Consider the following 21,736-nt stretch of genomic DNA (forward strand, 5'->3'; position numbering starts at 1 on the left):
TATAATATTCTTTTACATTAGTGTGCCCCATTACGGTTCCAGAGATTTGTGGCGCCCCATGTCTATCTTAAATTCGCATTAAGCCAAAGTTCTGTTGAGGAACGCACACAACTAACATACAGTAGAGTCAAAAGGTCACTGGCATGATCTGGAGGCCATATCATAGAGCAGAGGTCAGAGTACCCGCGGAGTTCGGGATGCAGCTAAAATAAGTTCTAAATCACCATATAAATACACCGTTTGTGCAGTTGCATTGCCTTGTAGGACCAGGAGAAACAGACACATGTTAGTGCTCACGTACCCCTATAATATATGTATATTTTTGATACACCTTAAGGATAGCAACAAAGCGAGCCCTAAAAAGGGAAGGTGGAATTGCTGCACTCACTATTTTACCGATGACAAATTAGGAGCAAATGCGTTTGTTTAAGACGACGCTCAGGTAAAACAAAATAATTAGGTATGTAGGCGAAATCATTTTTGCTTAACGCAGCAAGAAGTAGTGCAGTGAAAATATTATATTTGAGGCGAACTTGTTTGAATGACTGGTCTAATAGGTCTTCATCCCTAAACAGACCAATCAGCGTTCTAGCACAGCTTGTTTGCCACTTACTGTCCTGGTTTGATGGTCTGTTGGGTCTCTACTACTCTGAGAAGACCATTTTTACCGTGGAGGGCATTACATTTTATGACACTTGTCTCAAGTTAATGTTCTAAGGTTAGTATTATCCTTGGTTCTCTCAGTTACGCACGCAGTTGTGGCAAAAATTCGGCAATAATGTCGGCAATCACTGCAAGCATTTCGAAACCTCAGTCTTCTTCGCATCGGGCTGTGGCTTTACTTAAATACCGGCCGAAATGTGATGACGAACTTTGTCTCACCACTGGCCAAGCAGTTCAGGTTATCTATGTGTGATACTTTTTCGTTTTTCAGAAGCGTTATATACCATTGCGGTCTTTGGGCCTTATTGCTTTTCCATCTTTCTATGTGAAGTAATGTTTAGGTATGTCTTTACTTAGCATAAATGATGACCAAATTTGGCCTTGGGACTTCATTCACATTTTTGGCCCATGTTTATTACTTTACACACTCCACTAATTTTTGGTTAGTTTACCATTGCCTGACATGTTTATTTTTAGGAGGAATTTTGGTTTTTTGGGACGGCGAATCATTTGCGTTATTCACCAAACCTGACCAGAAATGTGTTCACTTACATTTATCTAGTCGTTGAAATTTTGCCTCTTTGAGTAAACATGCATCCTGATTAAGCCCAACTTTATTTTTAGTTTTCACATGTCTCGCTTTTTGTTAGGTTTTATCTATCGATCCTAAAGTGTCAGGAAGTGAGGGTTGGTGGGTTGGCCAGGACAGTTACGGGAAAGTCGGTGTTTTCCCCGCCAACTACGTTCAGCTCCAGGTGGCTAGCCCTGAAAGTGATGACAACCGTCTCCAAAGCTACTGTAATCTGTCAGAGGGACATAACTCCTCACTGCGGGACTCTTCTTGCTCCTTTCCCATGGATGGAACTCTTGTCCCCAACCGTGTTCCTACACCACTTTTGCTCACGGACTCAGTACGTGGAACCGGAGATGGCGATGGAGATTTTCGGATACGTCAAAACGGCAAGGTCGATGATTTGAAGGAAAGCTTGTCACATCTACGGGTCATTAAATTTGAGGACATCAAACTTGGGGAGGTAAGTGGCTCTTTCCTTTTCCGTCATTTGATTTTCTGAGACGTATGCCAACATCTTTGCATAATTCGTGGCTATTAATTATGGATACTCAACTCCTGCATATTTGATACCTTAATTTCATGCCTGATCCGTTATCATGTCGACTTTTATCAAATGTGACGATAACTCATCGAATGTAAAGTGAAGTGTTTCTTCATTCCTTACTTTTTCGTCCGATGTAACTAGCCTTTCATGCTTTTTTATTAAGTGCATGGAAAGAGTCAAACTTTTTTGTGGTAATTCTGCATCCCTAAGCGAGGCATTTGACTGGTATGATTTTCTTAAAACGCTTGAATTTAAACTGTCAATAGTTTACCGCGCATCGACTAGTTAGTGACTACAGCAATGTGCAATCTTTCGGCAGGCGCCTTGATTAAAACATGCCGACTTCACCGGACAGATATATCTCGTGGTTGTTGAATGCATTCTTGCTAAAAATTGGTGCCCTTTTCATTTTTGATCTTGATAAAGTAAATTCATCCATAATTGCCTCATCACCGCATCATTTTTGAGATGGTTGCCTCATATTGTTTACGCGCTGGAGAAGCATTTCTACCTCTAAATTTGAATTGGAGTGTTGATTGTGGTTTCCTTCCAGATCGCACGACCTATGCGTATTCCATACATTTAAAGTATGGAGGTAATTGAAGGTTGCCTCTTTCTAGATAGGAGCCACGCGCACTCGCGTGTGCATCACCGGTTGGATGGATGGGGATTATGCATGCAAAGTGCGCACAATCTAAATTAACTTTGGTAAACGTGTACTTACAAGCACTTGCTTAAACACCAGAAGGGATTGAAATAACAGGAACTTAGTGTCATTTCAAAGTCTATTTTCAGAAATCAGTGGCAAAACTGTTTACGGTTATAATCCTTGTCTGGAGGTGTTTTATGAGCATTGCAGTAGTGCATAAATCATGCAAAATTGGACGTACATTTCTTGATTACTTTGCCCCTTTTAGCTAAGTGCGTAGTCATTCAATAATTTCGGGATCCTACCTTTCGAAGCTCGCCGTTTTTGTGTCTTGAATAGGTACATTGAAACGTAAGCCGAAAATGCGAGCTTCATTGAAAGCTACATTGTCGCTATATTTCCGGTTTCCACTTAGGTCTGCCGGTGTTTGCTCAATTCTGTGGGTTGCTATTTTGCTAAAATGTTTGTTTTCTTTTCCCACATCACATCACAGCTTACCCTGAATTTGTTTGTCTTAACAAAGGCGGCTAAACCCTTTTATTTTATGCACATTCATGTAAGCGCATGTATATTATCTGCTTACGCGCACAAAACGGTATTTACACGCAATGCTTCAAGCGTGGCTTTGGATACCCACTTTTACTACTTTCCTATATTTAACGGTGGAAGTTTCAAAACCAGACTTGTTCTCAGTTCCGTGAATGTGTATAATTTCCATCCATCTTCTCGAGGCGGTATTTACTGCAAATGAAATACAAAACTCACCCATTAATTGAACGCATGAATCTAGAATATGTGATTTATTAAGTGATGAAATGTCAATTTTATTTGAAAATGTATGATATTACATACACTAGGATTCTGTTGGGATTGAACTTGTCTAAGTTGTTACCCATATTTTTGGTGCTACAAAATTGATGCCTGATCGAAGCTGATTTCCATAGTTGAGTACCTGTTAATTATAGCATTCAAACAATCATTAACCTTCTTCAAAAGTTTAGCTCAGGCACACTTTCAAATGCCCTTTAAGCTCAAGTAAAACTATGACAGACTTTTCTCCTCTAGTTCATTTTGATTCTGAAATGCGCAACATTGCAGTGGTTTTGATGGAGCAAGGTCGTTTGATTTGTCTTTGGTGCAGTACTATTTTTTGGTAGGTTCCGGTTAGTTATGATGAATTATTGTAATACACAAGTCTTTGAAGTTACTTTAAATAATTGGCACTTAAAAGATACTGAAGTTTTTTCTTCATTTTGGCTTTAAAGGTCATCGTCCTTGCATTGGCACTTTTTGCCACCTCTAATTTATTTAACCTCATTCCATTTCGGGGGTTATTAAGCAATCCGTCTCACGATTTGCACTTAGGCTTTCCCATAGAAATCTGGAAAATATACATGGGAAGGTTCAAATTTTCCTGCATGTTTTAGTTAAGTTTGTTTTCAGAAACCAGGCGAATTACATGACTTAACTCTTGCCGCGTTTTTAATTGCGATTGTACTTCACTTCGGCTAGACACCCGGAAGCTTGGCAAGATTGAACCCCTTTTTGTGAGGGGTCTAGAAGGATTTCCTGAACACTTGCGTGCACGCATTAAACAGGGAATTTACGAATTTTTTTTGCTTGAAACCCACTATTCTGCATTACGTTTCAGTGATTCAAGCGTCCAACTGTCTTCACAGTTTTTGAGGACGTTAGCATATGCACACTTATGTAACACTATTCCTGTGCTGCACCAGCCGCACCTATCAACCAGGTGGACCGTGTTTTGGGTCGCTATCACTGGCTTACTACATTTTAACTCTCAGTCTCACTCCATCACTCTGTGGACACGTTTGTCCAATGGTTGCTCAAATGGCAGGAATTTGTTGAGCATATACTTGCACTCTTAATCTAACCCCAAAAGAAGTTTATTTTGGATGAAAATCTTTAAATGAAGCGTATATATAGGTTGGCTTTGATTACGATTGGCCGGTCGGCCTCATTCCGTAATCCGCACGAACTTGTGCGTGTGCTAATTCCGCTTTCTTCATGGTGACCTTTACTAACGACAACCCTTCAGTGCCGAGTGAATACCGTTATCAGTAATCACGACTCGACTATGTTTATGCTTTTTTCCTCATTTCCCATCACTAAGTGCCCCGTCAGTCGTTTTTCGTCTTCGCTTTTGGGTCTCTTTATTTTCTTTTACTAATCCGCTTGACTCCTCACCCCTAAGGTCTCGTGTCCAGCCACTTGGAACAGTTTCTTAGTACCATGTCAGATTAGGTGTATCTAAATGATTACTCTGCCTTCAAATTTTGTTTAAGAATGGGTTGATTGCAAGTCTTTGACAGTGCCTGTTTCAACTGTCAAGCTTGTCATTACTCCTGAAGTACACGGACTCTAACAAATGGGTGGGGAGCTTCTCACACATCCCCAGGTAAATGCTAACGGGGACACTTAAGAGCCTGGCTTCCTACCTGTCTTGTTGTTTCTTCATCAGGTTAATAGCAACGGCTAAGGCATCCAGGTTGGACATTCATAAGGAAAAGACTCCTTTTGAAAGGCAGTCTACTTAGTCCAATTCCATGAGTGAATGTTTCAATGTCCTACACCTACATGCTAATTTATAGTAGAAGTTAATGCTTCTATCAATGGTTTAATGTAAATTAAAATAATTAGTGTTCTTCTTTTCCTAACCAAAAAACCAAAATATTCCATTCCATCCACTTGAAACATACATTGTAAACATAACTGATGAATTTAAAATCTTCTTTATTTGACATAGCTGGCCGTATCCGTTTTGTCTGTCTTCATTTCTGTCAGTTTGATGGCCTTATTTTCTTCGCGAAATTGCTCTTAATGGTGAAGATGGGTTACACCTTTAAAAGGGGGTTAAATGTGACGTTTATCCGATAGCGAAATGGTAGCCACTTCCCTATTTCCTTTACCCTTCAGGTAAATTATGGAAAAGCACTCCCTTATCATTGATATTAATTGTGGATTATCGAGCAATTGACTTTGTTCTTATCACAGTAGTCGAAACTAGAGCTATTTGACTGATATCTTCATTTACGTTTTGGCTGTTTTAAAGCGTTTTCAGGGGTTCTGGATCTTCACGATGGTAATCATAATTACCATGTTCCGTGGCTTTAGTTCTGCTTAAGTGTTCAAAGTCTCGTGCTGATTCAAAGTCACGGACAATTGCAAAATTGGCCTGCTGTCTGATACACAATATCACTTTTGCCGCTTTTGTGACCATCAGTTGTGTCAACCTTATTGCTTTCTTTATTGATGGGATGGTAAATCGTCAGAAGTTTGGTGAGATTTGAAATTAGAAAAAGTTATGCCCTTGTTAAATTAAAATTCGTAGCACACCTAAATAGCATTTGTGGCAGTCTCAATTACATTTGAACTCTCGAGATTTTGGCACAACAATCTGAAAAAAACCTTTATTCTCTCTGGTTATTTAATTCAAAAGTCTAGTAATAGAAATGCAGTTGCTGAATATACGCTCCTGATTAATAAGTTTTATTTAAATATTTTTGTTGTTTTTCGCTACTCCTATGCATTTTACCTCTACCTATCCAAGTCAGATTATCGACGACACGCGTTTTTGGCTACAAAGATGTAGACGACTGTAAAAACCATACTTCTTCGGTGCTCTTTTGTGCTTGCCACTTGCATCACATTTCTAGTCACATGATTACATGATGTTTGAGATGTGCCTTTTGGGAAGATAGCGCGTTGCTTTGTGGTTTTGATGTATTGATGACGGTGGGACTGCAATATTGTGAAAATATTGTTATTTATAACATGATCACGATTTTGTGTGAAGTGCCTGCATGATTATTTGGTTTGAAATATTATCTGAACTTAGGCTTCCTATTTTGTGCAGTGTAGTTTCGTAAGTTTATAGACTCGTTATCTGCATGTAATCGTCTTGTGACGTCCATACTTAAGTGTATGCGTGTTTGGTTGTTAGGTTTGGTCAATGGATAAAGCGAAACAATAGTATTTTAGGAATAAAAGAGAAGGTGTACCTACTTAACATCGTTCCTGCTAGTTGGTTAACATTTTTCTTATTTTATCCAGTTAAATTGATCAGAATGTACACATAAAGGTAAGGTCCATGGGTCTAGTGTCAAAACCATAATGCGATGATGACTGGTACCATTTTTTCGGTGGTGCTATTGAATGGGCCTTTTTGCTCAACTTGATTTGTCACAAGGTCGCGTTTCCGTTCCCTTATTTTCCTTTAGCATCGCCGAGATCTCCGTAAATATGTACGAACTCGTCCGTGGGCATATCAGCAAATGCATTAGCACAGTACCTTAATTTTTAACTGCCAAATCTATTGCACCTTTTAACCATATATTTATAAGTTTTTATTAGAGATTATAGGGTTTTTGGACCCATAAATTATTTAATTTGAATAATTTTGGTGCAGGTCATCACAATATGGATTTATTCACACTGTGTTCAAGGGCACATTGATTCCACTATGGGGACAAAGTTAGAATTGTGATTAAAACATGGGCTTCGCACTTACTTTGATTACCCTTTTATGTGTTCATGTGACTGGTTTTTGCGAGTAGAGGCGAATACAACCTACTTGTTCACTCTCCCTCATCCGCGAATTCATTCTGATCGCAGGTCTCTTACTCTACCCGAATGAAGGCTGCATTCATTCTCTTCTCACTTACTCAGGCGTCATTTACTTTTAAGCAAATTTTTCTCAGTGAAAAAATTAACCAAACTCGTGTTAATTGGATTACTGTTCTTTTTGGAGGTCTTGTCTGTTCCTCATTTGCTAGGCTCAACGCACCTTCTCTCTTGTTATTCTTTTTAGTTTAACTGACGTCAAGCAGGAAGCGCACTCAGTTGCATTGTGAATCCTTGAGTTTAATGTCAACCTTTTTTCCTTCAGTCTATCGGCGCGGGCTCCTTCGGAACGGTATACAGGGGCACATGGCAAGAAAAAACCGTTGCGCTCAAAGTTTATCATCAGGCGTCTAGTCAAGTAAGTAATTTAATCTTTACTTCATTCTTCATGATCATGATGGTAGTCGTGAAGTGTTTGTCTTTTGGTTATGGTAAAATGGGGGGGAAGGGGGGGGGGAGAATAGGATAATCAACACTGGGGCTAAATCAACTTCAGAATTCTATGCAAATTGCTACTCCTTAGGCGTAGAACTAAATACCAATCACAATTATTACATCGACACAAAGTGGTTTGCATCACCTTTTAACTTAATTACAGACATAAGAAAATCTCTTAATAAAAAGTATTTTTAGCAATTATTGTGCCTGTACAGATTGTTCATGTAAAATTGTTATATGCTGTAATTCTTTATCTAACGACTAATCGGGCTTCGCAGACCTGAGTTTGAGTGGGTGATTTATTACCATAAGCATATCTATTTTGCACTGCTCGTTTTCTTTTTTTAAAGACTTTTTCTGAGGCAGTGTTTTTAAACTTTGTTTGTTTGTTTTCTTTTCTCTATGCAAATATACACCACAATCCTTTTTTGCACATTTTAGTGCCAACATGTTTACTCCCGAGAATCACCTTTGAGCAGGAATTAGTTCAGAAGCACTGCTACCAAGTTGGGCTTACGAGTAGCGATTTAATAAATACATTTTTGCGCACCACGATTGTGCGCAGTTGTGTGTGGTGCATAGTGAAAATGTCAGCCTCTCGTCTTGGGTGGCTGTATCTCCTTGATTTTGGGTCATTGTTGTTATTTTTACTGCTTCAGTTCCTTCTAATAAAAAGTAGAACATTACCATTGTTATTCATTGGCCTCTTCAAAAAAATTCCGAACTAGGTTCTGCTTTTTATTCAAAATCTACTACCGGTGTGTCTGACATTCCCATTGATTGAAATGCACTAATTAGGAACCGAGGAATTGGAGGACGCCCGTCTTTCCTTTCCTTTCAGCAAATGAACGAGTTTTGCTTAGGTATGTACTCTCCTAATTTGTCTTTAGACCGCATTGCTTGTGTTTATTGAAGTGAATTAAAAGTGGTGCTCGAGAGAGTTTCTCTTTTGACGAGCTGTAGTCCTCCTTGCAAGATCTTTCCATCACCTTTACTACGGGTAGTTTGACTTCTAACAAAATTTTAAAATAATTTTGTGCATATAATGAGGCTGTGAGTTTTGTTTCATCTTAAGCCTTCATCTGTAGTTCATCTGAAGTGATAAAATAGTATCAAGTATTTCATGGCTGCATAAATTTTTTGCCTTACAGTTATATCAAAGTTGCTTTTCCTGAGTTCTTCCGTTTAATCTAATCAAGCGACTTATTTTTGCCGTGTATAGACTTGCTTTATGCCTAAGCAACAGTCACCACTTTGGTCAGTTTTTGATGTTGCAGGGGCAGCGTTTATTCTTGGCTGCGTCTTTATGGGTTGGTGCCACAGTACCACCGAAGCTCGTGCACAGACGCGTCCATCGAATTGTAATAAGATCGTATTTTAGTGATTTACAATGGTTTGAACGTTATTTGATAATTTACGAATTCTTGCTTTTTGTTCCAGACCAGTACTTTTGAAAAAAATTCTGATTTATGGAGCGGTCCCTACCTTCGCCCAGACGTACTTGAAGTTGGTATTTTAACACACAGGCAAATAAAAGTCCGTCTCAAAACTATCGAATTCGCCGGGCAGAATCTATTCACTCCAAATGACCCGATAATTTTGCGTAAAATTGAGCTGCCTTTATTCATAGAAGCTGCTAAATAGCTGTTACCACTACCCGAGCGCCGTATTAATGGCTAATCGCAAGTTTTCTATGGTGTTCATTGCTTTTTGCGGATGTGCGTGGGTACGTAGAGCTAACTCTGTTATTCGTATTTAGGATAAAGAGCACAATTCGCGTAGGTTTTGCACTTGCTCCAGCATTATTTTTACTTTCCTCGTTGTAAAATGTACCTATTTTTATTCTGGGATTCTTCCTTTTGATGTGAGTTTGCGGCTTCATCGATACCCTCCTCATCTAACGTCATGGGCCCTACAAACCATATTTACCCCCTTTTCCTTTTTTATTTGTGGCACACTAGTGTAGTTGTGAAGGTCCTCAATGCTGCCAATTAATCAGTGGTGCTTCCGTGGTCTTATGCACCAATGGAAATGTGTCTGCGTTTCCTGCGAATCATTTATCCAAACTTAATTTTTACATTACTCACTATTGAGCTGCCCTCTTAGGCTACCCATCCTCCTCTCGATTTTATACAGCCGATCTGTGATTTGTTTAATTTGTCGAGACCCCATGAGATCAGCTTCCTACGAGTTTACTCGAATTGGGCCGTACATCTATTTGATTACATTTACATTTAAAGAATTTAGGTTATTATCTCTTTGAGGATTTTCCCATTTTGGTGCATCCAACCACAAAGTATAGTTTGCCAAGTCAACCCTCCATGTAGGTTTACCCAATAATTAGTCAAGTATCCGACTTTCTTTGCAAGGTCAGTTTATCTGTCTAGTTGACCCTTGCGCCATTTGATCAAATGCCCTTTTCGGACGTGGCGCTAGTCTGCTTTTGCACAGATTGCATATAATTGTAAAAATTATGCTAAATATGCTAAACTGATAATAGGTGTGAAGGTAAAAGTCTTGAAAACCTTATGCATCTGTTCGTTTGACGCCTCTCTTTTATTTGGCGGTAAGGTTCTGCATCGTGAGTGCTAACAGAGGGCTGTCGAATTTTTTCTGCACGTGCGTGTACGCGTAGTATATAATAAAATGGTTCACTAATTCGGGTGTGATTTTGCTATTTATTTATCAAGCCATCATACGAGCAATTTGGATAGCGGTGCTAATTTGATTCTATGAAAGTCCTTCCACTTTATCTATCTTGGGCCCATTTTTTCTAAAAACAAAGCCTTCAGGAGCTAAAAATAAGCCTAAATGAACATAACTGAGCGACAATTTTGATTGAAATCGTCAAACAACAGTGCCCTTCGATTAGGAAAAGTACCACAGTATTTCAGAAGCCCAACTCTTGGGAGCTTCTAATCCGCGTAGGCCAAAAATTATACTGACTATGCTGTGTATTGAAAAAATTGTATACGAGATTTGATCTGACTGTTTCGGTGATCCCCAAGAAGATTTGTGATTTTTTTTTATTTCCAGCGATAAGCGTCCTCAGACACATTCATTTCTGTTTGTGACATTTGTTCGTATGCTTAACTGTATCTAACATTTTGGTCAATAAAAGGGATTTTTTATATATTTGACTTGTCCCCTATTGCAACGCTTCTTTCCAAAATCCTCTGCCGTTTACGCTTTCTAAAGCACTGTGTGTTGGCAAGGTATTGCATAAATGACCTTGATGTGCGTGTTTGGTCTCTCTAGGGGTATTTTACTCCAGAGCAATTATTTCGTGAATGTTATGATAGATTATTATCGCAAAACGTGGGAATTCCAATCCGGGAATCTGAACTCTGCTTTCTGTTATTGTTCGCATTTTTGAGTAGTCGGCATTCTTATGAGTGATTTGTTCTGTTTCAAAGTCATGCTGGTTTAATGAATCCCTACAAATTCCAGCATAAAACACGTTCGTCTTTCCTATAATATTTACTTTACATTTAACCGAAATCAATCGCCATTACCCGTAATCTCTAGCACTTTGAATAATAAAGCTTGGATTAAAAGAGGATTTTGTGAATAAGCTTAGTTATTACTGCCCGATGTCCATCTCTGGGCCCATGAATCTCTGTAATTTTTCAACTGATGTATCATTGGAGCTGAGCTGCGCTTATTTGTAAATGTAACTCGTTGGCCTACATTCCCCTCAATTACATGTAAATTATGATTCACCTCCTTCATCGGGTGGGCTTCAGTGTTCCGGTCCTAAAACGTTTCCAGACGAAGGAAAGCAGGAGCAGGCAGTTGCATTATTCGCGTCGCCGTCCATGATTTATCCCATTTTGTGCTTCTTCATGCCTTGCCAGCTTCCCAAAGTCTGTCAAATTCCACGATAGCAATATCAATTACTTGGCTTCAAAATGAATTTCTGTGATTTGCGTCACTGAGCGAATGCTAATCATATCAGCGGAAGTGGCAGTGGTGGTGCTGTTGCCGCACTTTATTCAGTTTTTCATCAAAATGTCTTCCCTTTTTTCTCCATCAATTTTGTACTCTCCTAGTGTAAAACCATCTTGCACCCTGCCCGTTTCGTAAACAGAAGCAGCCTGGTTGACCGTTGACGATTAGAGCCTTCGTTGTTTATTTTATGCAGCTTGGTTTCGTTTCCTTTGAAGTTGAATGGGCAACACTGATGTCTGGCGTGTGTGTGCGTTCCTAATGTTGCGCTGCTTGTGCGTGCGGCACCATCCCTTTGAAGTGACTTTAGTGACCAACATACTGGCTCTCATGGTGCTCCCCTTTTTTTAATGTCAGTGGTAGCAGCAATAACAGATAGGCGTACTGAATGCGAAATATTGTCCTAATCAATCCCAAGGCACTATCTTACTTGTTTTTTTTTCATTCTATGAGTAATCATATGTTTATGTACTACTCCTATAATTTTTGTTTCAATGAAACATTGCTTATTAAGCAATCTAGTCTATAATTCCGCTTCGTCTTCCGATCGAAATGGATATAGTGAATATAAAAGTACAGATGCTAACCCACTATTGCTGGTAATGCTGGTAATAATCCTAGTTTTAGCATTCTCATGAGTTTTGAGAAAAATTGAATAGCGTAACTGTCAAAATTACGTATAATAGTACAATTTGTTGCTACTTGCTTTTGACCGAACAGTGTTTGCCATCATAAGTGTTCTCAAAGAGCCGAAATAAGTAGCCGCAAATTCTGCTTGGAATGCGTGTTGCAGGGATACGGCCAGTTTTATTGTTGCATGTGACTGATTTTATCTCCCCTAGTCTACGGAATCGCGCATGTGCGCATTTGTCTGGTTAAATTCTCGCATTGCGAACCGACGATCCTAATTTTCATTCGTTTTAAAACTTTTCCACTTGAGTTCATCTTTGATAAACGTCCTTATCCAACAAGTTATCACATCGATTTTCTACAAGTGCTGGATGAAATTGTTGGAGGACGAGGGCCTGTACTTGCCCTGCGAGGCCGTTTGGTAGACAAGAATCCTGTGCTTGAATCAGGCTTCAGTAAATACGCCTTATAGTAATGCTCAGGTCTTCTGAAGGTGTGTGCTCAAGTAAATTTGACGCTTCCCAAAGTATTTTCCGCAATGCAGTGAATAATGATTAATGAACTCACAACTCAGAGCACCATGTTCTACGCACAAATTTTCTTCATTCATTCAGCACTTTATATCAATTTGTAAGGAATTTGCAATTTTTTTATAAAAAGATCCAACACTGCAGTCTCCTTTTCCGGTATAGGTTTTGTTTGCATCTGTGGTTGGCGAGATCGAGTTAAAAGACTTTTTGGGTTTCTAGCAATTGTGTATGACTACTATCCTTTATTGGTACCTGCTATATCAGCTTAGTTGCCTTCCTCATCATCAACTGTGTAATTAACAGTCCTCTCATCTGTTTCTTCCGGTTTCCACAACCTCGGTCAAATATACCAAGAAAATCTGGTTCCCGATATCCTTTGCCTCGGATTTCTGTATCGTTCTCTGTAAAAACGCTTTACCATGTACACCCTCGGTGATTAGCTTACTGTTTAATAAGTTAACTGTACATTTCCTCACAAAAATGTAGATTCAGCGTGAGGCCTTCAATCTGGGTCAGCTGGCGCACCGAAACGTAGTGGAGTTCTTCGGTCTGTGGGAGACCCAAGAGACGATCAGCCATTTACCCGCCCTGGTGATGGAGTTCGCTCACGGAGGCGCTCTCCACACCGTTGTGCGTCGGCGACCCACCATCCGACCCCTCACTCTCGCTGATTGGGCCCTTCAAATCGCCGAGGGCATGCGCTACCTCCACGAGTGTGCCGGTCTCGTCCATAGGGATCTGAAAACTGCTAACAGTGGGTCCACCCGTCTAGGCGCCTGAGTTGCTATTGGATAGAGACTAACGCGTAGAATTTATGAAGTACTGAATTGTGTATAATTCAAATATTATACAGCTTCCATGGCAAATTAGACACTATTAACTGCATGGGATAATTGGATAGGTTAAAACGGCGCACGAGAAAGTAGATGTTAGATTTTTATCCCTGGAAAGAGGAATTTCCCTATATTAGACTTAAAAACTAGATAGTCTATTTAAAGGAAAGACATATTTTGGGCAAAATCCTACATCTTCCGAGTTTTGGAAGAAACATTGAGGTCAATAAGAGTTCTTACAATTACCAACAAAACTCCAGTTGCCTACAATAGGTAATAACGAATTTCCTTAGTAACCTTATCATGATCGTTCGTAAGCCCAGTTCTATTGCTGTCTTGGTATTTCCTCCCAGATTATTATAGCGTAGCAGAGTGCCAGTTTTTAATGTTTTCGTCGTTGGTCATAGTTTCATTAGACGCCTTATATGGGGAACTATTTTTTATTGATTGAGATCTTGACCTATTATTAACATTTTAGGAATTAACTTCAAGAAATTTAATACCAAGATTTAGTTCAACCTCCACTTAAGTCTTTCGTTGGGTTTCCGCAACTTTAGTTCCCACGTCATTGCTTGTGGAATTTATTTTCCCATTAGATTTCCTCGAAATTCTATTGCGACGCCTCCTGTAATGCCTTCAATTACTATAACTCAGCAAGAAAATTTCGCTGGGACATTCTCGTAGACGCATTTAAGGCGCAGGTATCTCTGAATGACGATATAATAGGCTGTGCTGTCTTTAGTGCAAGCCACTGAGGTTCCCACTGTTACTGACTTCGCAAAGTTTGAGCCATAGTTTATTTTATAAGTTTTTTTTCTATGAAGTCTCTCGGTTACTGTCTCGTTCACATGTTTGATTGCTCCTATTTTGTCGCGCAAAGTAGTTATCCTAGTTGACGTTAGTTATAAACAACCAGACGTGTTTCAGCCTTTGCACAACTGAATAAAACTTGAAATCTAGTGGTGTCTGATTTAGCGTTCTTTTCAAGCAAGAATTTGCAGGATATCGCTTTTCTTAGAGAGTTTAGGTGTCAACTAGTTGCCTAGTTTTTTGCCTATGTTCACTTAGCAAGAGATACCTTTTCGTGAAGAAAATCTATGGCAGTTACTGTCTGAGTCTGCTCGCGTCCCGCATGAAAGTTTTTTTCCCCTTCATGAGGGCCCGCAAAGGACAGTCTGAAGCATCTACCTTTCAGCAGGCTGAAACCTCTGCCGTCTATCTAAATCCAATTTGATTATTGGAATTGCCCAAAACCGAGCGTGATGATTTTTGCACATGCTTTAAAGAACACTTGAATGCGTATTTAAAACTGATTTCTAATGCCGAGTATTTTCCACAGTTCTCATTCGCGAGCCTCTGGTTGCCTCCCCCGGGCCAGATGATCTGATACGCAAGACCCTGATCATCTCCGACTTCGGCATGTCCTGTCCCACTGACATCATTGATTCTTGCGTTTCTGGTATCGGTACGGCTGCCTATGCTGCTCCGGAGGTCATTTGCATGGTAATGCATTGCGCACTGCAATGGCACAGGAGTACCCTCTCATTCAAATTAAATAATCATTTTCACGTGTACATTTTTTGTGCTTCATAGACCGTCTTGATGGCTTCACGTCTCGATTGATGCGGTGATTAACTAACCTTAGACATCGAGAGTGTTTATAGAGTCGCGTTAGTTTGAACGTCCTTCCTTCCAGTAATGTGAATAGACTTTCTGTCGTAACCATCAAAGTTCACGGAGTTGAATGCTTTGGTGCCTATTGGAGACAAGTGATTCAAATTGCCTTGATAACATCAACAAACAGTTGTGAATACATTTTAAGGAATGATCCTTCGATGGACAAAACTTAGGCGACATTGTTTTGTGTAGGATAGCGAATAGTAGAGAAACCGTCTTGATAAAGCTTCCCTAAAAGTCGTAACTTTAGTGCAGGCGATTATACTTCTACACTTCTTATTTTCCTGACAATTTAGTGTGTGGTAGCTGGTGTTAATCATATTCAACGTCTTACCGAAAGACGCACTCTAGTTACTTTTTTAAATGTTCATTTCACATTACCATCGCGCGTTCATTGGGAGTTGTACGTCCTTGCTTCTCGAATAACGCATTTTTGGCAAGGTACTTGCTGACAATTTGTTTACACTATAATGCCCTTAATTCAGAAATAGTAATGCAAAATAATGGGACACCTTCATTTAAGTTGAGTGACTGGTTGTGAATTAGCTTCACCTTTTCATATAGTTTCTTCAACGCCGAGGCGATATTTACCTTTATGTTGAATGCATGTTTTAGGCGATATTCAGTCTGGCGTCCGATGTGTGGTCCTATGGTGTGGTTCTGTGGGAAATTTTTACGATGTTGGAACCCTTCCAGGAGTTCGATAGGGCTCAACAACTGGTCAATATAGGCCGGTATCGGCAGAAATTATTCATCCCTCGGCCAGAAGCAGGCTTCCCCGAAGTTATTGGTACGCTTCTAACTTGTAAGTTGTTATCTCCTTCGTGTCATGTTTAATGTATCAGTTATTCCCCATCTGACTTATTCATCATTGTCAAAAGGCAAATTGAAACTAATCGCATCCTAAAGGTTAGCGTTCTATATTTGCAATTCTACATAACCTTTTATTAGCCATAACATCATAATCCAAGGTCTCTCCAGGGCAATCGTGCCATAAGTCACACATTGCGAGCTCCACATCACAGACAATAACGAGCTTTCGAGAAGTTAGATTATCTACCGAGGCAGGTGCAGAATGTGATTTATGCAAAACTTCAGCCGTATACTGCTAACTGGCGTTGCGTTTCAACTAGCACTCTCTCGGATGAGTATTGTGCTCATTAGTCGAAATTAGAGGCGGGAAACTCGTTCTCAGTTATTCTATTGTATATGTCACGAGGCAACTTATCGCACCTGAAATTCTGCTACATAAGTGTCTATCAGGGCAAATTAAAGTTTTTCGATCACTGCAGTTTCAAGAGTTCTCGCTGCATCATCTCTCAGTTTCACTTGCAGCCTACTTTAAGATATTTGGTAAGTGCTAGCGGGCTCTAATAGTTGGTGGCCTTGCATGGTTGACTGATCAGAAACATTTCTTGGGGTAAATGAAAGATTTATATGTCAATTAGACCAGATCTATGCCGAGACATATTTATCCCCCGTCATGTTGCTTTTATACTGGTCTTAGCCACCTTTGATGTGTGTGTGTGTGTCTGTGTGTGATTCTGATGCTGATACCTCCCAATACTGACCTGTTTGCTTGCTTGCTTGAAATTCATCTGAAACTCCTATCCATACGAATAATTTATAATGACTTTGTACTCCATCGTTTGAGTGGGAAAGTTCATATTACTCTGGTTGACTTCCGCATAATAGGCGTATGGGTAGGATTGATCGAGTGATCGCGAGAAAATGCACAAGGAGCTTGTCTTTCGTAGTGATTAATTAGACCAGTGCAGTTTCGAATTGCTCAATTTTTTGATTAAGTCTCAAAATATAAACATATAATCATTTTTCCCTTGAGTATCCATTTCTTAAAGTTGAAATCAAAGTAAAAACTATATTGTTGTCTTATAATGAAAGAGAGTAGTCCGAATAAATTATCTGCTTAATCATACCGTTTGCCTTTGGCCGCTTCTAACTACAGAGCTCTTATAAAGAAACACTTGTTTTTTAGCTTGCTGGGCCGACGAGCGGACAGATCGACCAACTTTCTGTGATATTTACAACCGCATTATGGATGCACAACATGACTCATTCTTCTCCCTTTCCACGGAAGAGTTTACGGCTCTTCAGAGCGCTTGGATTCGCGAAATCTCCGATGAAGCCGAATTAGTGGGTTTTCAATATATCTGTCAGTTGTGTGTTTACTTAAATAATATTAGCAACATAAGTAGAGTGCAAGATCTTTGAAATGAAGTGAGAAGTTGAAATTTGTGCTAGCTGAAACACGTGATGTGTTTTTGATGCGGAACGGAAGATACCCGAGATGCAACTGACCCATCCAACTCGCATGTTTTAGAGCCTTTTGTCCGAGTCATGCTCAAGTGAAGCCAGCTCTCCCTTGCGACGGCAAAATGAATACCTTCAGCAAGAGAACGCCAAGATGCGCGATGCTCTCCAAACTCTGCAGCAGAATGAGGTGCGCTATCGGGGCACTATAGCTGGGCTCCAGGTGGGTGTTCTCCTCTCCTCTCTTTAACTAACTTTGTAGACATCGCGTCTAAAGCTGGCGTGTCTCCCCGCCTCGCTTTTGCTTTTCCCTCTAGAAAGACAATCAAATTCTCAGCGTTCTCGTGGCCAACACCCTGTACAACAACGCAGCACCGCTGGCAGCACCGGCGCCCCGAAAGAGGCCCTTCATTTACAACCCCTTTCGTCGTAATGAACAGAAGACGTCAGCGGTCAACTTGGCGTCAGTGTTATCGGGAGAGGGCGAGAGCCCTTCCGCAACTACCACAGCTGCTGTTGGTGCTGGTGTTGTTACCACCACCGAGTGCTCCCCACGAGACTACTCACCTGCGGTGAAGTCGACCGGTCGTCGTTATGGCGGACGAAAGACCAGTAAAAGTGGTCCTGGTATCTCCTACCCCTCTGACGTTCGTCATGTCTTTCACGTACCCTGCAATCTCGTCTTTGAGTCGAATAACGAACTTTATTGTGAGTACCTCGTACATTTTTTCAAACTTTCCTCCGCTTTCTGGCCTTGAGATACGAGTTCTTTATGGTTGCAATTGATTGATTTTGCCTTCAGCTCCCATTTACCGGTCCAATTTTTCTCCGGGGAGTTACAACACCTTCGTAGGACCCTCAATTCCCTCACCAACCAGTCCCACGATATACGCCAGCGGATCGGCCTCTTCATCCTACCTTCGTCCTCGTACGGACAGCCAATCCACGGATCCACCCGTCCATCCAAGCAGCATCGTCTTCTCGCCCACCGAAGACGCTGCTGATATCGCCCGTCATTTCGCCTTCCTTTATGCACAGAATGGGCTCACTGGCACCACTCCCCTACTTACGCAAATCACATCCCAAACACTACAGCAGAAACATCAACGGTTTCCCAAATTTAGCGGTACTGGGGGTTTGACAAGCTATAAGAGTGCTCCTGAGCTCTGTGAAAAAATCAGGTGCTCCAAGGCTAGACTTAACACCCTTGAAGGTCGGCACACTGTATCGCGTGAGTTAATTTTATTTCCCTCAGCAATTGTGGAACCCTCACTTTGTTTTTTCACAGTATTATTTGGTCATTTTGAAATTGATCATATATGTACTACACTGGTAAGGAAAATTATGCCCGTACCTCTGGTTATGTTGTGTTTTCATCGTAGGAAGCTCCGCTTTTGATCCCACGGACACTCCAGCTGATCGAAAACCCACCACTTCGTCAACCTCGGGTGCAAATGGCAGTGTCAACACTTCAAAGCGTCACCGAATTGGTTTGTCTGCCCTCTTTCACACCTCGAGAAGCAAGCATAACAGTGGCTCTGGGAAGCCACCCTCTCCTGCCTGCGAGTCCATCCCGCTGTCGCCCTTACCACCTTCAGTTCCTACAACAGCATCAGATTTATCGCCCTCTTCCACACTCTCTGGCACGGCCTCCCAATCCGGTCGAGGCTCTGGCAAACGCAAGTCTTTGTCAACCACGCCAAGACGCCTCCTGCTTCACAAGCTCTTTCAAACAGAGCGCAACAGACAGCGGCGAGTAAGTGCTGGCAGTCGGAAGTCGTCAGGTTTGACAAAGAAGCAGCGTGATTCCGTCTCACCCGACTCATCGCAAATCCTGCCCGAAGGGACCGTCCAAAGTAGTCCAGATCTGGAAAACAGGAAGGTGGTAATAGAGCCACCTCACTGGTAAGGTCTGAAACAGGAAACTTCTTGATACTATTTCCTCCCTCTACTATAAACATACACAAATGTTGTAGCAACTACGTTTCGGCCACCGTGCAGATTCCTCCACTGCCGCCTTACCTCTTGCGTCAATCGAACCACACTTTGGGACCTCGACGTCGGCTTCTCGACATCATACCCCCACCCCCAGCCCACCTTCCCACAACAGCAGCATCTATTCCACGACCTTGCACCCTCTCAGCCACATCCGACGGAGAGACAAAAAGCGGAGTACGCAGACGTCCCTTCGTCCTTCGTATAAAGTCGCAGAGCCTCGATATTCTCTACCAACCAGATGAGGCAATGGCGATGGAGGCCAAGGGGGAGGAGAGCAATGAGACCGAAGCTGAGGGTGAGGATGACGAGGGTGAAGAGACGGGAGGAGTAGCTTCGATGAACCCCGTGCCACTGGCTCTATGGTCTGCTCTTCATGTCGCCTCCATCGCACCGCTCTTCCTCGACTGTAACCCTGCGGCCCCTGTGCGTTCCTATCCTCCTACAGCTCCACACTCGGCATCCTTCGCGCGAGTCACCTTTTCCCCATTCACCACAGATGAATCGAATGTGAGCATTTGCCGTGTTTTTTTTTCTTGAAACAGTCTATCTTTACCAAAAGCTTTACCTTTATTAGCACGCAGCCGGTGTGTTGGGAAAAGCCCAGTCTTGTCTGGGTCGGATATCCTCCACTCTAGCTCTGACAACAGTTTCCGTTGATCGAAGTCGACAGCCCACACGCCAGCAGTGGAATACACAACGTGAACTCTCCGCCCCTGCACCCAGTTCATCACCATGGCAACGAAAGTTGAATAATCTCTCCCCGGTGTACTATTCGCCTCCTTCAGGCAGCGGTGTTGGCAGAGGAGACGGCAGTAGCGGTGGTGGTGGTGGTAGCGGACAAGAGCCCTGCTGCAAGTGCGTTTGCCATTCGGCGGGTGGCGGAAGTCGACAGTCCTCGTCGGCTACTACTACGACAACCTCTTCTCAATCCTCCTCTCCGTGGTTGCCCGTCGACAATCCTGTCGCTCTTTCCAGAGACGCCTACCTCAAAGTATGGAGATTTGTCCACCACCTAATTGTGGTATCCATTGTTCATCTATCGTATTATTGGTTTTGTGAGATTCCGCTACGGAGAAGTTTTTTTATAAAAATAGCATATAGACATTTTCGTAAATCATTAAATGGCTGAAGTGACGGAGACGCGCTGTCTGCATTATAGTGAAATTTGCTTGACTCAGGTTACTCAGGATGGGTACCTAAATCGTTCGGCGGTTGGCGAGGCTCTTGACGACGATGATGACGATGACGGCATCGATATGACAAGTGGTATGCGGTCAACGTCGTCAGTGCTGTTGTCGCGATCCCTGTGTGGCTTCTCCCCCTCACCCCTCTTTTCCCCCACCTCATTCCTTCAGCAACAACAACAGCAGCGACACCCCAGTAATAGTCCGCCCACTTCTTTCCTTGATTCCTCGGGCGTGGCTGTGGACCCCGGTGACCAGGTGATCATTCTACCTGAGGAGGAAGAGGAGGAGACGGGCGAATTGAGTTTTGGCGCCGGTGAGGCTGCTGAGGACACTGACACCCTCTACGCCGAATTCCAAACTCTTCCCCATCAGGCACTTTACAAGACTGTCTATGACGGGAAGTTGGATGGAGATTGGTGCAATGGCTGTGTGAGTTGAGCATACCTTCGATGGAAGTGGCTTGAGTAGCTTGCTTGTGATCACTTAATTGAGACTATCTATAGCCTAATTTGGGGGCGACCCTCTGTTGGTTACGACTGTCATCAGAACACTAACTCCGAACGGATTTCGTTCCTAACCATAGTTATTTTGGCGTCCGAGATACCTTCAAATACATGGGCATGTGGGTTTGGAAACCGATTTACTATGATGTTTCCGAAAAATTTGAGGACTGATAGTATGGACAGCCTGTCTGGGATGTCATGACGCTAGCTTGATACCCGAACGGTGAAGATTGAAAATATCTGCATGGTTAAGTATTCAGCAAAAAATTGATATCACTGTTAGGTTGTAGTGCGCTTGAAGGTCTACTTAATTCAAGGTAGCTTTACCTTAAAACAGGATTGCTGATACCGACAGATGACTCATTTCTACTTTTCAGGCACCTATTCCAGAACCAGAGGTGTTGTCTACAGAGTTTCCCTCATATCCTTGCCGCCGTAGAAAAGCCTTCCGAATGAAGGATAAACCAGAAGGTCTGCTCAGTTCGCCCGAAGATGACAGTGCCAACGGGACCGGTGGTAATCCCACAATCCCTGCTGCTCCTTGAAGTATCTCGCCCCGCTACATCTCCACCCCGATGTGATCTGCATTTAATTCGTCCCCATCCCTCTCACTGTCATTGCTGGTTTCGCTATTTCGTCTACGAGTA

At 41.8% G+C, this 21,736-nt stretch overlaps 1 protein-coding gene across 1 annotated transcript; it reads left to right on the plus strand. All coding sequences in view use genetic code 11, as the record gives it.

The window, feature by feature from the left end:
- Positions 1-778: 778 nt before the first annotated feature.
- Positions 779-21,634, plus strand: EGR_02228 (Mitogen-activated protein kinase kinase kinase; the record flags this gene model as incomplete). Its single annotated transcript, XM_024491477.1, has 16 exons — positions 779-901; positions 1,314-1,697; positions 7,340-7,432; positions 13,107-13,374; positions 14,793-14,956; positions 15,746-15,935; positions 17,127-17,284; positions 17,472-17,624; positions 17,719-18,109; positions 18,204-18,632; positions 18,784-19,306; positions 19,378-19,906; positions 19,974-20,390; positions 20,578-20,685; positions 20,755-21,015; positions 21,467-21,634. The coding sequence occupies 16 exons, from the start codon at positions 779-781 to the stop codon at positions 21,632-21,634; spliced, it is 4,359 nt and encodes a 1,452-aa protein (XP_024353983.1).
- Positions 21,635-21,736: the final 102 nt, after the last annotated feature.

Source organism: Echinococcus granulosus (assembly GCF_000524195.1).
Source record: "Echinococcus granulosus chromosome Unknown EG_S00010, whole genome shotgun sequence".
NCBI classification, from domain to species: Eukaryota; Metazoa; Platyhelminthes; class Cestoda; order Cyclophyllidea; family Taeniidae; genus Echinococcus; species Echinococcus granulosus.